The 15,661-nt window shown below is 45.5% G+C and overlaps 1 protein-coding gene across 1 annotated transcript in view; it reads left to right on the forward strand.

Annotated features, from left to right (window-relative positions):
- fkbp9 (FKBP prolyl isomerase 9) overlaps window positions 1-15,661 on the forward strand; it is a 40,951-nt gene that overhangs the window by 10,935 nt on the left and 14,355 nt on the right. The window contains exons 6-7 of the mRNA XM_072466848.1: window positions 3,127-3,272; window positions 8,623-8,812. Of these exons, the coding sequence (XP_072322949.1) occupies window positions 3,127-3,272; window positions 8,623-8,812 (336 nt within the window). The remainder of the gene's footprint in view (window positions 1-3,126; window positions 3,273-8,622; window positions 8,813-15,661) is intronic.

A 15,661-nucleotide genomic window follows, 5' to 3' on the forward strand; every position in this document is an offset into this window, starting at 1 on the left:
GCCCCAAGTAAAGGAACAGCGATCTGCACATTCGCAATCGCTTCCTACGCACTACGACACACGCGTCGTGAAATCAGAGGCCCGGACCACGCCCACTTAAAGGAGAAATGTCCCAAAACACGGGGGGGAAAATTAACGCCTCAAAACCAGACTCTTTCACCTGGAACGACAGCAGTGCCTGAAATTCGACCAGTAGCTGAAAGTAACCTCCGCAGAACCCTGCAACAAGCAGTAAGCACCGCCCAAAGAGATGGTACAGTCCTTGAAGACTATGACTCAGACCTTGAATTCTTCTTTGGACATCGCGAGCCCAACGCCAGCTCCGACACAAAACGTGATATGGTCTTGGAAGACAACGACTCAGACGAAGCTTTCACCTTGGGAGGTGGCTACCCCAGTGCCAAATCCGAACCGCAACTAGACCTGTTGTACATTGACGACCCCGACGACGAGTTCTTCGGATTTGAGGATATTCAGCCCAGCAGATATGACATCCCGACTCGGGAGTGCAGGATTATGCTGCGGCCTGACACCAAGAGACAGAGAGTGGTACAAGCCCACAGAGAGCGGCCTGCTGCCTCACAGAGAGTGGTCCACGCACCGTGAAGGGTCTCCGACTCCACACAGAGAGTGGGCCATGCACTGCGAAGGGTCCCAGCCTCCACACAGAAAGCGATGAAAGCCTCCACAGCAAGCTCGTGGACAGACTCCACGATAGAAGCAACGCAAGGCTCCAGAGCGCAGTCCGTGCATGAACAAGAAGTGATGACAGTTTCCACAGAGAGACCAATGCACGATTCCACACAAGGAACGCTGCAAGAATCCACAGAGGAAGTGACACAAGCCTCCACAGCGAGCTCGTGGACAGCCTCCACGATAGAAGCAATGCAAGACTCCAAAGTGCAGTCCTTGCATGAACAAGACCATGAAGGTCTAGCAACCTCCTCTGAGCAACTAGCAGCAGACAATGCAAGTCTGCCACGCTCAAGTGAACAACAGAAAGACTATGACAGTCTGCCATGCTCAAGTGTACAGCAAGCAGACTATGACAGTCTACCACCCTCCAGTGAACAAGAAGAAGACTCTGACAGTCTACCCAGCTCAAGTGAAGGACAAGAACACACTGAGGCTCTACCCAATGTATGTGAGACAGGTGACGACGGCATCCCTCTTCCCCTACCAGATATGCAACGTGACAGACCTAAGCTAGAATGTACCGAGGCACTCGACAATCACAGTGAGACTGCTGGTGACTCCGGTGACACCACGTTACTTCAAACCTCATTCGCTCGAGCCTCTCCACAAGCATATGCATTCCTGAATGTTTTGACTCCGGATTGGGAGCACAACGAAACTTCAGAAGATTCAAGTGACCCTGAAATCACTCCGGATGGGGAGCATCAAGAAACCTCAGCTGACTCAAGTGAACCTGCAATGACTCCAGACGGGGAGCATCGACAAGCCAAAACTGACGCAGGTGAAACAGACCAGACTCCAGACGGGGAGCATCCACAAGCCAAAACTGACTCAGGAGAAACAGACCAGACTCCAGATGGGGAGCATCCACAAGCCAAAACTGACGCAGGTGAAACAGACCAGACTCCAGATGGGGAGCATCCACAAGCCAAAACTGACTCAGGAGAAACAGACCAGACTCCAGATGGGGAGCATCCACAAGCTAAAAAGTAAGCCGGACATGACTCCAGACGGGGAGCATCCACAAGCCAAAACTGACTCTGGTGAAACAGACCAGACTCCAGACGGGGAGCATCGACAAGCCAAAGCTGATTCAACACGGCACGCTCAAGGAGACAGCAGATGCCACAAATCACGCTGACACGAGTAACTGTGTGAAGGACTCGTATTATCACAGAGTGTGGTCCTTGAGCGCAGCAAACACGGCAACAAAACCAACCACCACAACAACATCAAAGACAATAGCAAGAAGCGTACCAAAGGCAACAACGTCGACAACGAGCGCGACAAAAACAACACCAATGGAATTACGACTGGAACAACATGGTACAACTGCAAATGAGGGACACTGTTACTGCTCAGCTCAGTACAATGACATGCCATGGCAGGACGATGCATCTTACCAATTCACGTTTGCTGCACTACCAACCGGCAACCTGGCTTTCAGGACAGATGCCATCAAGAATTACCACCACAAGCAACGCAAGAAAAAAAGAGTCCAAATCCGACAACGAAGTGGTTTGACCACTTCTTGGTTCCTTCAGCACAGAGACACTGATGGCGTTTACAATGCAATGCCACCATCAACATCACCAACTCACCAACCAAACAAGAAAGCCACTCAACCATAATAATTCATGAACTTTGGACTCATGCATATGATTTGGACTCATTGTTTAATGATCGCTTGTACAGAGTATCACTCATCTACCTAGTTTGTTCAATTTTCTTTAACACTGTACAGAAAATATGTAACATGAAAAAATGGGGGATGTGGTGATCTACATCACTAAGTACACAAAGGGTTAATGTACATACACTACACCTAGCTAGACACTAGAGGGAACACCAGAGACAATACACACAGACAGTCAACCAATAGGTCAGTAAGAAAGGACACGACCAATGGGCAGTCACGATACACACACAGGTGACACTATCACAGGAGGGCATTACACCAACCCATATAAAAGGACACATCACTCATGCTCAGGCTCTTTCTAGTGGAGACACTCAGTGAGTACAGACACAGGGTTGATTGAACATCTCTCCCACCACGTGGATTGTAGCAGACTGGTTCGTCAGTCTGAGTAGCTATAGCAGGATTAACAGTAGCGTTGAATCCAAGTCAGAGAATTGTTAATAGTTTAATAAACGTGTTAAAGCTATCTCCAAGTCTGAACCTTTCTTTGTCAGAGTGCACATCAAGGAAGCAGCTTATGTTACGACAAGAGCATAACAAAACAGTGCCCCTATTAATAAAACCCAGAATACTGTATAGCGGGATCAGGGTATTGAACGCGACGATCATAATGAATGGCGGAGCAATGACGAAGGCCCTCCTGCTATTTTCAATGTTGTTCTCTTTTCTTTGGAGAAGTCTGAAACGAGAAAATTGCCATGTCCTCAAATGTTTGATTTCTTTTTCAGCTATTCCCGGAATCACACTTACAACACATACATAGGGAAGGGCTATGTTATTGCAGGGATGGAGGAAGGATTACTGGGCGTGTGTGTTGGCGAGAAAAGAACAATTATGATCCCACCTCACCTGGGATATGGTGAAGAAGGGATAAGTAAGTTGGTGTCTGTGTAATTGTATTACTCCTTCTGAATTTCTGATTTTAAATTGAGGAAATGTAATAGTGAAATAAAGGGGCAACACGGTGGCACAGTGGTTAGAACATACAGTGCAGAAGGAGGCCATTCGGCCCATCGAGTCTGCGCCAACCCACTTCAGCCCTCACTTCCACCCCATCCCTGGAACCCAATAACTCCTCCTAATCTTTTTTGGACACTATGGGTAATTTAGCATGGCCAATCCACCTAACCTGCACATCTTTGGACTGTGGGAGGAAACCGGAGCACCCGGAGAAAACCCACGCAGGCACGGGGACCCTGGCTCTGTGAAGCCACAGTGCTATCCGCTTGTGCTACCGTGCTGCGGCATCACAGCTCCAGGGACCTCGATTCAATTCCAGCCTTGGGAGACTCTGTGTGGAGTTTGCATTTTCTCCCCGTGTCTGTGTGGGTTTCCTCGGGTGTTCCGCTTTCCTCCTACAGCCCAAAGATGTGCAGGTTAGGGTGGATTGGCCATGCTAAATTGCCCCTTCGTGACCAAAGGTTAAGTGGGTGAAGTAAATGGCAAAGGGGAGTCCAAGGAGTTCCTAAGAAAGACATTTATTTAGCACGGGGGCAGCAGGTTAGCACAGTCGTTAGTACTGTTGCTTCACAGTGCCAGGGTTCAATTCCCGCTTGGGTCACTGCGTAGAGTCTGCACGTTCTCCCCTCGTCTGTGTGGTTTTTTTTTCCCTGAGTGCTCCCACACACACAAATATACATATAAATATCTATATCTTGAGAAGTGATTGTGACCAGCAATCATATCCACGATTAAGGAATTTGAAGCATTTACCTTGTTTCAAATTACACTTTTAATCCAACTCAGCTACCATTTGATTTTAAACTCTGTATTCAAACTACTATTGCAAAGTCATAAAATCTGGAAAATAAAACATTAAAGCTAGCAGCACAACAAAGAAAATCCACACAAATGCATTATTAAACACACACTCATTCATTGGAGCTTCTCCACAACATTTTGCTCTCATTCAATATTAATAATTAGAACTGATTTAGAATATTCAGAGAAAACAAATGAAATGGATTAAGACAGTCTTCTTTATTTGAAAACTAATTAAAATTCAACGGTAAATTCTCAAGAATTATACATAAAGGTAAGTTTAATAATCTTTTCACAGCCGCAGATAGCTTTTGAAACAACCCATTTTATTGCCCCAGAATTCCCACTCTCCCACCAGAACAAAGCAATTGCTTTAACAACTCCTCTATCATTTTATCACAGCTTATTCTTCTCACTTGATCAAATTCAAAATACAACTACAGAACACAATAAACAAACAATTTTAAACCACAGAGGGTAAACTCAATCACACAGGCACTAGATACAAACTCACAGAGAAGGAAAATCACACCGACACTAACACACAGGAAAAACAAAGCTTTCCTTTTCTACTGAGCTGCCAGCAGTTCTGAATGAGTTAATCAAAGCCTGAAAAATACCTTTAACCTTGTATGCAATAAAACCAATCATTTCCCAGAATCGGACGTCTTGTTTCAAATGTGCTTTCAGAATGCAGTGATTCAAACTGTTTCAAATTGTTAATTTAGCTTTTTGGAAAAACCCATGTGTCACATTTCCCCGATCTTTATTTCCATCATCCTCATTCATCTCCCGGTACCCAAAAGCGCACATCATTCCCCTTTGGACTGAGAGTAGAGACTTTAACTTGTCCATCTCCCTCCAACACTTCTGTTCATTTAAGGCACACCCGGGGCACCAATACCCACACTGCCTTCTTGTAAAACCCATAACACACACCAACACCCGTGTCTTTCTTTTCCCCGGGAATGATCCTTGACTATCCCAATATCACCTGCTCAATTTCAACAATCTCTCACATATCGTAACCCGCTTTGACACAAAAGGGTCCTTCCAGCAGCCATTTGTCACTGGGCACCTTCCACAAGGTAGTTCAAATTGCCTTTCCCTACTTGTTTTCTTTCTTCTTTGGGTCCGTGACCCCTGCTTAGGCACTCCCAAAGTATTAAAATCGACATCCGGAGCGCTTTATGGCTCAGCCCGGTCTAAGTATCACTTAGTCAACCTTGTTGATTGCCAAATGTTGCATCTCCGAACCCTGCTGTTTATGTTGCTTATGCTGATACAGGGTGAGCCTTTTTAACCATCAGGCAATGCTGGTATCTTCAATTTACTGGTGTCGTTACGAATACCCATCAGATGGCACAGTTGTTAGCATTGCTGCACCACAGCGCCAGGGACACGGGTTCGATTCCCACCTTGGGTGACTGTGTGGAGTTTGCACGTTCTCCCCATGTCTGCATGGGTTTCCTCTGGGTGGTCCGGTTTCCTCCCACAGTCCAAAGATGTGCAGGTTAGGTGGGTTGGGCATGCTATATTGACCCTGAGGGTGAGGTTATACGGCCTAGGACGAATGGTCTTTCAAAGAGTTATAGCTGGGGGAAGGGCAATTATGATGCCATTAAACATGACTTGGGAGGGGTAGGTTGGAGAAGTAGGCTGCAAGTGTTGGGCACACTGGATATGTGGAGCTTGTTCAAGGAACAGCTACTGCGTGTTCTTGATAAGTACGTACCGGTCAGGCAGGGAGGAAGGCGTTGAGCGAGGGAACCGTGGTTTACCAAAGAAGTGGAATCTCTTTGTGAAGAGGAAGAAGGAGGCCTATGTGAAGGTGAGGTGTGAAGTTTCAGTTGGGGCGCTTGATAGTTACAAGGTAGCGAGGAAGGATCTAAAGAGAGAGCTAAGACGAGCAAGGAGGGGACATGAGAAGTATTTGGTAGGTAGGATCAAGGAAAACCCAAAAGCTTTCTATAGGTATGTCAGGAATAAAAGAATGACTAGGGTAAGAGTAGGGCCAGTCAAGGACAGGGATGGGAAGTTGTGTGTGGAGTCTGAAGAGATGGGCGAGATACTAAATGAATATTTTTCGTCAGTATTCACTCAGGAAAAAGATAATGTTGTGGAGGAGAATGCTGAGACCCAGGCTATTAGAATAGATGGCATTGAGGTACGTAGGGAAGAGGTGTTGGCAATTCTGGACAGGCTGAAAATAGATAAGTCCCCGGGACCTGATGGGATTTATCCTAGGATTCTCTGGGAAGCCAGGGAAGAGATTGCTGAGCCTTTGGCTTTGATTTTTATGTCATCATTGGCTACAGGAATAGTGCCAGAGGACTGGAGGATAGCAAATGTGGTCCCTTTGTTCAAGAAGGGGAGTAGAGACAACCCCGGCAACTATAGACTGGTGAGCCTCACGTCTGTTGTGGGTAAAGTCTTGGAGGGGATTATAAGAGACAAGATTTATAATCATCTAGATAGGAATAATATGATTAGGGCTAGTCAGCATGGCTTTGTGAAGGGTAGGTCATGCCTCACAAACCTTATCGAGTTCTTTGAGAAGGTGACTGAACAGGTAGACTAGGGTAGAGCAGTTGATGTGTATATGGATTTCAGTAAAGCGTTTGATAAGGTTCCCCACGGTAGGCTATTGCAGAAAATACGGAGGCTGGGATTGAGGGTTATTTAGAGATGTGGATCAGAAATTGGCTAGCTGAAAGAAGACAGAGGGTGGTGGTTGATGGGAAATGTTCAGAATGGAGTTCAGTTACAAGTGGCGTACCACAAGGATCTGTTCTGGGGCCGTTGCTGTTGGTCATTTTTATAAATGACCTAGAGGAGGGCGCAGAAGGGTGGGTGAGTAAATTTGCAGACGACACTAAAGTCGGTGGTGTTGTCGACAGTGCGGAAGGATGTTGCAGGTTACAGAGGGATATAGATAAGCTGCAGAGCTGGGCTGAGAGGTGGCAAATGGAGTTTAATGTAGAGAAGTGTGAGGTGATTCACTTTGGAAGGAATAACAGGAATGCGGAATATTTGGCTAATGGTAAAATTCTTGGAAGTGTGGATGAGCAGAGGGATCTCGGTGTCCATGTACATAGATCCCTGAAAGTTGCCACCCAGGTTGATAGGGTTGTGAAGAAGGCCTATGGTTTGTTGGCCTTTATTGGTAGAGGGATTGAGTTCCGGAGTCATGAGGTCATGTTGCAGCTGTACAAAACTCTGGTACGGCCGCATTTGGAGTATTGCGTACAGTTCTGGTCACCTCATTATAGGAAGGACGTGGAAGCTTTGGAACGGGTGTAGAGGAGATTTACCAGGATGTTGCCTGGTATGGAGGGAAAATCTTATGAGGAAAGGCTGATGGACTTGAGGTTGTTTTCGTTGGAGAGAAGAAGGTTAAGAGGAGACTTAATAGAGGCATACAAAATGATCAGAGGGTTAGATGGGGTGGACAGCGAGAGCCTTCTCCCGCAGATGGAAATGGCTAGCACGAGGGGACATAGCCTTTAGCTGAGGGGTAATAGATATAGGACAGAGGTCAGAGGGGTAGGTTCTTTATGCAAAGAGTGGTGAGGCCGTGGAATGCCCTACCTGCAATAGTAGTGAACTCGCCAACATTGAGGGCATTTAAAAGTTTATTGGATAAGTATATGGATGATAATGGCATAGTGTAGGTTAGATGGCTTTTGTTTTTTGACTTCCCATGTCGGTGCAACATCGTGGGCCGAAGGGCCTGTACTGCGCTGTATCGTTCTATGTTCTAAAAGGAAGGTGCAGACTTGATGGGCCGAATGGTCTCTTTCTTTACTGTCGAGATTCTATTCTGTTTTACACTGGGCTTAGAACATAGAACAGTACAACACAGTTCAGGCCCTTCAGCCCACGATGTTGTGCCGACCATTTATCCTAATCTAAGATCAACCTAACCTACACCCCTTCAATTTACTGCTGTCCATGTGTCTGTCTAAGAGTCGCTTAAATGTCCCAAATGACTGACTCCACCACCTCTGTTGGCAGTGCATTCCACACACCCACCACTCTTCTTGTGTAGTGTCCTGATGAGTGCAAGATAAAAAGTTTCAACATGTCTCTTTTTTTCAGTAATGAATTTTAGTTAAAGATATAAACTTCTTTCTTGGAGACCCTTGAATTAGATTCCTTACTTTGCGAATGCAATCTTGTTAAAGTGAAAAATCAATGTCATTTGCATCTGTAATTATATAAGTGTGCACTTTACATAATCCATAAACTGGTAAAAGTATAATTGCTCCAGCTTTTTGTGCTGAGTTCCCGTCTCTTTGACGTATGCACTTTCACCACTTTGAATCGATAATCTGTTATTTTTAAAGAGGTGATTCGATTCTTGACCTGAATTTGCAGACGCCCAGAATTTTGTGCTGAGTTGATTTTCTCCCAGACATTAACCAGTGTTGCTCTGACCTGCCTTTTCATATTTGACATAGGTGGAACCATCCCAGGCTCTGCTGTCCTAGTTTTCCATATCCAAATGATAGATGTCCACAACCCATCCGATGAAATTGAGATCAAGACCTACCACAAACCCAGTAACTGCACCATCCGGAGCAAGAAAGGAGACTATGTTAAATATCACTACAATGCAACACTGATGGACGGAACAAAGTTAGATTCCACGTAAGTTTTGCTGTTGAGCTATGCTTCTGATGATACTGGTGTGGACTGAATACCTCTACCATAGTTCAGATAAAATGAGCTGTTGCTAATTCTCAACAGTATTATGGAGGTAGAATGGCTTTTGTACTACTTATTCTGGTTGAGCAAGCATTTATTTCCCAGCGGGGAGCTGGCAGGCAAAGTCACTGAATTACTGTTAGACTATGGGGAATGGGACTTGAGACCATAAGAAATAGGAACAGGACATTCGGCCCCTCGAGCCTGCTCTGTCATTCAGCAGGATCATGGCTGATCCGACATTTTACCATCTCGCCTTCTATCGCCACCAGCAGCATTCCCCCCCCCTTCTAGGCACCATCTCCCCCGCACTGCCCTTTCCCCCTATTCACCGCCGCCCCTTCTACCATCCAGCGCTGCTCCTCCCCCACCTGACACCAATGAGCCTTGATGCTCAATGTTGACTGGTTATTCAACTGCAGAGGCATCATTGTGGCTATTGCCTGCTTCCGGATCAGGGATCTGTTTGAGAGTGGCAGATCTTCCTTTCTTCAAATGAAGGATGCTGGTGGCCCTGCGAAGTGTCAACCAGTTGAAAAAGACTTTCAGCATCTTTGTTTCTGAATGTTAATGATGTTGGGTTTTAAAGCTTTGCGTAAGAAATCATTCTGTTGATGGTTTATTGATGGTTAACAGTTGACGACAAGCTGGGCGAGTGCACCCATATTGGAGGTTGATTCTTATCAATTAGCTATCTTGAACCAAATACAGACACACACACCGGCGGCTCCTCTGTGACTTGCGTCTGAAGAGTAAGGCCCTAGTAAACCAGGCACCATTGAGGGAATTACAATGTGGCTAAAGAATGCCCTGTGACTAATTCTGTCCTGTCTGGAAGATGCAGAGAATTGGTTGTCTGGCTGGCTGGGGTATATTTCGGGGGGGGAAAGAGGATGTGGGGGGGGAGGGGCGCTGACTTGTATACGTGGTAATTTACAGCTGAGTCTGGTTAGAAGTGAGAATTTTAGAGTGGGGGTTGGGGAGAAATTTTTGTTGTTCACAATTATAAACGTACAGCATAAAATTCCTGCCTCTTTCACGAGCTAGTCTTTCAAAACCAATATCCCTACAGCTTCCTTATCTAGTGTTCAAAAGAAAAGATGAGATTCTTTGGGAAGAGGGGAGAAAGATTTAAGCTCCCTTTTTGTTAACAATATTTTTCCTGTTTAACAGGCAACTCTGTATTATTCCCTGAATGAGAATCAAGCTAAGTACAGCTTGTTGAGTCAGCTGTGACTCACTGAGTAGCACTCTCGCCTCAGAGTCAAAAGGTTGTGGGTTCAAGCCTCACTCTAAAGACCTGAGCACAAATTCTAGGCTGGTAACACCTTCACGAGGTGTTAAAAATTAAAAATGGAAACAAATGCTGGCTTAGCCAGTGAAACCCACATCCTGTGGAAAAAAAATCTTAATTCATTGCAGAACTGAAGAGTGCAGGGTGTCCTCTTTCAACAGAGATGTTCAACCGAGACCGTGCCTGCTCACTCAGATTGCCTGCTCACTCAGATTGCCTGCTCACTCAGATTGCCTGCTCACTCAGATTGCCTGCTCACTCAGATTGCCTGCTCACTCAGATTGCCTGCTCACTCAGATTGCCTGCTCACTCAGATTGCCTGCTCACTCAGATTGCCTGCTCACTCATATGGATGTAAAAGGAAAGCCAAGAGGCTGTTTCTACAAAGAGCAAGAGGATTGCTCTCTGGTGTCCACAGGCCAATCTTTATCCTGCAATCAAGCCCTAAAATAGATTATTTTGTAATTTCTGGGAGCTTGCTGTGCACAAATGGGTTACCGTGTTTCCAAAAACGCTACCGTTGAAAAATAATGGAATTTCCTGAGTTCTCTTTTCCCAAGCTGGAAATATCCGGTCAAGTACAAGTTGTGTTTTCTGTGAGTTTCCTGTTGTGTGGCAATCAATTTCCTTCCCTCTCCTGGCTGTCAATCATACTTTCTCAATGTAATTTTAAAATAAATGACCAACAGGGCAGCACGCTGGCGCAGTGGGTAGCACTGCAGTCTCACGGCGCCGAGATCCCAGGTTCGATCCCGGCTCTGGGTCACTGTCCGAGTGGAGTTTGCAAATTCTCCCCGTGTTTGCGTGGGTTTCGCCCCCACAACCCAAAGATGTGCAAGGTAGGTGGAATCAACACGCTAAATTGCCCCTTAATTGGAAAAAATTAATTGGGTACTCTAAATTTTTAAAAAAGAAGAAAAAAAATAGATGACCAACAAGGTGTAAACTTGACATGATGCTGGGCCCCTTAACTGCAGATCCCAATAACCTGTCTCTGGGACAGAGGGAGGATCCAGGGTCTGTGCTCATGGGTCCATCAGGAATTAATGCTGGCTCCCATTCTTTCTCCAACTCTAGTTTTGTTTTACAGTCACATAAACCTGTGTTCTGGACAGGACCAAATGAATGCGTTCTCCTTTCACCATCAGTGCCAGAATCAACTAAAGCCTCGGGCTGTGTGTCCAGTCACCGACTGCTGTAAGCAAGGCACAGAAGGGCACATGGTGGCTTGAAAGTCTAAGATCTATATAGGCGCACATTCCGACTTCATTAATTTAGTTTGGGGAAAAACTTTTAAATGCCAATGCAGGTTCTAACTGAGGTTTTCTTTCCCACTGCTGCTGTTGATAAGCCATTCCTGTTGGGAGTACTGAGTTGTGTTTGACTTTGTTGTATTCTTCTGCCAAGTATCATAAATGAGAGGTTGAATAAACTCGGTTTGTTCTCACTGGAACGACTGAGGTTGAGGGGCGACCTGATAGAGGTCTACAAAATTATGAGGGGCATAGACACAGTGGATAGTCAGAGGCTTTTTCCCAGGGCAGAGGGGTCATAGATTTACGGTGTGAGGGGCAAGGTTGAGAGGACATGTACGAGGCAAGTTTTTTACACAGAGGGTAGTGGGTGCCTGGAACTCGCTGCCGGAGGAGGTGGTGGAAGCAGGGACGATAGTGAGATTTAAAGGGCATCTTGACAAATACATGAATAGGATGGGAATAGAGGGATACGGACCCTGGAAGTGCAGAAGATTTTAGTTTAGACGGGCAGCATGGTCGGCACAGGCTTGGAGGGCGGAAGAGCCTGTTCCTGTGCTGTACTTTTCTTTGTTCTTTGAATCCAGGTGAAGTGGGGTTAATAAGTGGCGTTCAATCCGAAGCAAGGATCTTTAATCTAAACAAAGGAAACTACAAAGAACAAAGATACGAGGGGCAGTTTGGCTGGAGAACCACATTAAATGGTACGATGGTAGGCGGGAAATGGTTAGCTTTCAATGAATAGGGTTGTGCAGTGCCCAGCACTGCTGCTTCACAGCGCCAGGAACCCAGGTTCAATTCCGACCTTGGGTGACTGTCTGTTTGGAGTTTGCAGTTTCTCCCCGTGTCTAAGTGGGTTTCCTCCGGATCCTCCGGTTTCCTTCCACAGTCCAAAGATGTGGAGGTTGGGTGGATTGGCCATGCTAAATTGCCCTCCAAAGGTTAAATAGGGTTGCAGGGTTAGGGCAGGGGAGAGGGCCTAGGTAGGGTGCTCTTTCAAATTGGCGGTGCGGTCTAGGTGGGCCGAGCAGCCTCCTGCACTGTAGGGAGTCTATGATTCTAATTAATACACGGTTTGCAACAAATTTACATTTCTTTAAGACACACATAGCCAGCAGGAAATGTGATGCATGGCTAACAAGAGAAGTTAAGGATTCTAACAGATTAAAGGAAGAGGTTTATAAAGTTAGCAAAAGGGTGGAAACCTGAGGGAATCAGTTGATGTGATTTATTTGGATTTGCAGAGGGCTTTCGATAAGTCACGTGCAAGAGCTGAGTAAACAAAATGAGTACACATGGGATTAGGGGAAATATATTGGCATGGATTGAGGATTAGTTAACGGACAGAAAATAGGGAGTAGGAATAAATGGATCATTCTCATATTAGCAAGTTGTGATCGGTGGGGCAACATTAGGAGCAGTGCTTGAGACCCCAGCTGTTCACCATCTATGTCAATGATTTGGATGTAGCAACCAAATGTAATATTTTCAAATGTGCTGCTAACAGAACAAGGTGGAAGGTGAGTTGTGAGGACTGTGCAAAGAGGTTTCATGGAGATTTAGACAGCCCAGTGAATGGGCAAGAACATGATGCAATGTAATGTGGATAAACGGGAGGTTATTCTCTTTGGTCGAAAAAACGGAAATGCAGGAAGAGTACTTCTTAAATGAGGAGAGAATTAGGTGACCTTGTTCATAAGTCACTGAAAACTAACATGCATGTTCAGCAAGCAATTAGGAAGGCAAATGATATGTTAGCCTTTATTGCAGAGGATTTGAGTAAAGGAGTTTTGCTGCATTTGTGGAACCTTGGTGAGACCGCACCTGGGGTATTGTGGGCTGTTTTGGTTTCTTTAAATAAGGAAGGATAGAAAATAGGAGCAGAAAGTAGGCCATTCAGCCCTTCAGGCCTGCTCTGCCATTCATTATGATCATGGCTGATCATCCACGTCCCACTGCTCCCCCCCCCCCCCCCCCCCCCCCCCCCCCCAATATTCTTTGATCACTTTTGCCACAAGAGATAAATCTAACTCTTTGGAAACATACAATGTTTTGGCCTGAACTGCTTTCCTGTTTTTGCTACCAAAGTGAATAAACTCACATTTATCCACAGTATGCTACATCTGCCATTCATTTGCCAACTCGCTCAACTTGTCCAAATCACACTGAAGTATCTCTGCATCCTCCTCACAGCTCACTCTCCCACCCAACTTTGAGTCATCTGCAAATTTGGAGAAATTGAATTTAGTTCCCTCATCTAAATCATTAATATATATATTGTGAATAGTTGGGTCCCAGCATGCTTGCCTTATCCCTCTAGTCGCCTCCTGTCATTTGGAAAAAGGCCTGTTTATTCCTACTCTCTATTTCCTGCCAACCAGTTCTCTACCAATCTCAATACAATCCCCCCAATTCCAAGTGCTTTAATTTTACATGCTAATCTCTTATGTGGGATATTGTCAAAAGTCTTCTAAAAGTTCAAATAAACCACATCCACTTGGTCCCCCTCATCAACTCTACTAGTCAAATCCTTGAAGAATTGCAGTAGAGTTGTCTACAGTTTATACTGGCCATAAAAGGAGTACAACGAACATTCACCATTTTTTTAATTCTTCCATGGGAGTGGATGTTGCTGGCAAGGCTAGAATTTGTTACATTAATGTCCTTGAGGGTGAACATAGAACATAGAACATAGAACAATACAGCGCAGTACAGGCCCTTCGGCCCACGATGTTGCACCGAAACAAAAGCCATCTAACCTACACTATGCCATTATCATCCATATGTTTATCCAATAAACTTTTAAATGCCCTCAATGTTGGCGAGTTCACTACTGTAGCAGGTAGGGCATTCCACGGCCTCACTACTCTTTGCGTAAAGAACCTACCTCTGACCTCTGTCCTATATCTATTACCCCTCAGTTTAAAGCTATGTCCCCTCGTGCCAGCCATTTCCATCCGCGGGAGAAGGCTCTCACTGTCCACCCTATCCAACCCCCTGATCATTTTGTATGCCTCTATTAAGTCTCCTCTTAACCTTCTTCTCCAACGAAAACAACCTCAAGTCCGTCAGCCTTTCCTCATAAGATTTTCCCTCCATACCAGGCAACATCCTGGTAAATCTCCTCTGCACCCGCTCCAAAGCCTCCACGTCCTTCCTATAATGCGGTGACCAGAACTGTACGCAATACTCCAAATGCGGCCGGACCAGAGTTCTGTACAGCTGCAACATGACCTCCCGACTCCGGAACTCAATCCCTCTACCAATAAAGGCCAACACTCCATAGGCCTTCTTCACAACCCTATCAACCTGGGTGGCAACTTTCAGGGATCTATGTACATGGACACCTAGATCCCTCTGCTCATCCACACTTCCAAGAACTTTACCATTAGCCAAATATTCCGCATTCCTGTTATTCCTTCCAAAGTGAATCACCTCACACTTCTCTACATTAAACTCCATTTGCCACCTCTCAGCCCAGCTCTGCAGCTTATCTATATCCCTCTGTAACCTGCTACATCCTTCCACACTATCGACAACACCACCGACTTTAGTATCGTCTGCAAATTTACTCACCCACCCTTCTGCGCCTTCCTCTAGGTCATTGATAAAAATGACAAACAGCAACGGCCCCAGAACAGATCCTTGTGGTACTCCACTTGTGACTGTACTCCATTCTGAACATTTCCCATCAACCACCACCCTCTGTCTTCTTTCAGCTAGCCAATTTCTGATCCACATCTCTAAATCACCCTCAATCCCCAGCCTCCGTATTTTTTGCAATAGCCTACCGTGGGGAACCTTATCAAACGCTTTGCTGAAATCCATATACACCACATCAACTGCTCTACCCTCGTCTACCTGTTCAGTCACCTTCTCAAAGAACTCAATAAGGTTTGTGAGGCATGACCTACCCTTCACAAAGCCATGCTGACTATCCCTGATCATATTATTCCTATCTAGATGATTATAAATCTTGTCCCTTATAATCCCCTCCAAGACTTTACCCACTACAGACGTGAGGCTCACCGGTCTATAGTTGCCGGGGTTGTCTCTGCTCCCCTTTTAGAACAAAGGGACCACATTTGCTGACCTCCAGTCCTCTGGCACTATTCCTGTAGCCAATGATGACATAAAAATCAAAGCCAAAGGTCCAGCAATCTCTTCCCTGGCCTCCCATAGAATCCTAGGATAAATCCCATCAGGTCCCGGGGACTTATCTATTTTGATCTGCCACCCTTACCT

The sequence above is a fragment of the Scyliorhinus torazame genome, chromosome 11, assembly GCF_047496885.1.
Source record: "Scyliorhinus torazame isolate Kashiwa2021f chromosome 11, sScyTor2.1, whole genome shotgun sequence".
Lineage (NCBI taxonomy): Eukaryota > Metazoa > Chordata > Chondrichthyes > Carcharhiniformes > Scyliorhinidae > Scyliorhinus > Scyliorhinus torazame.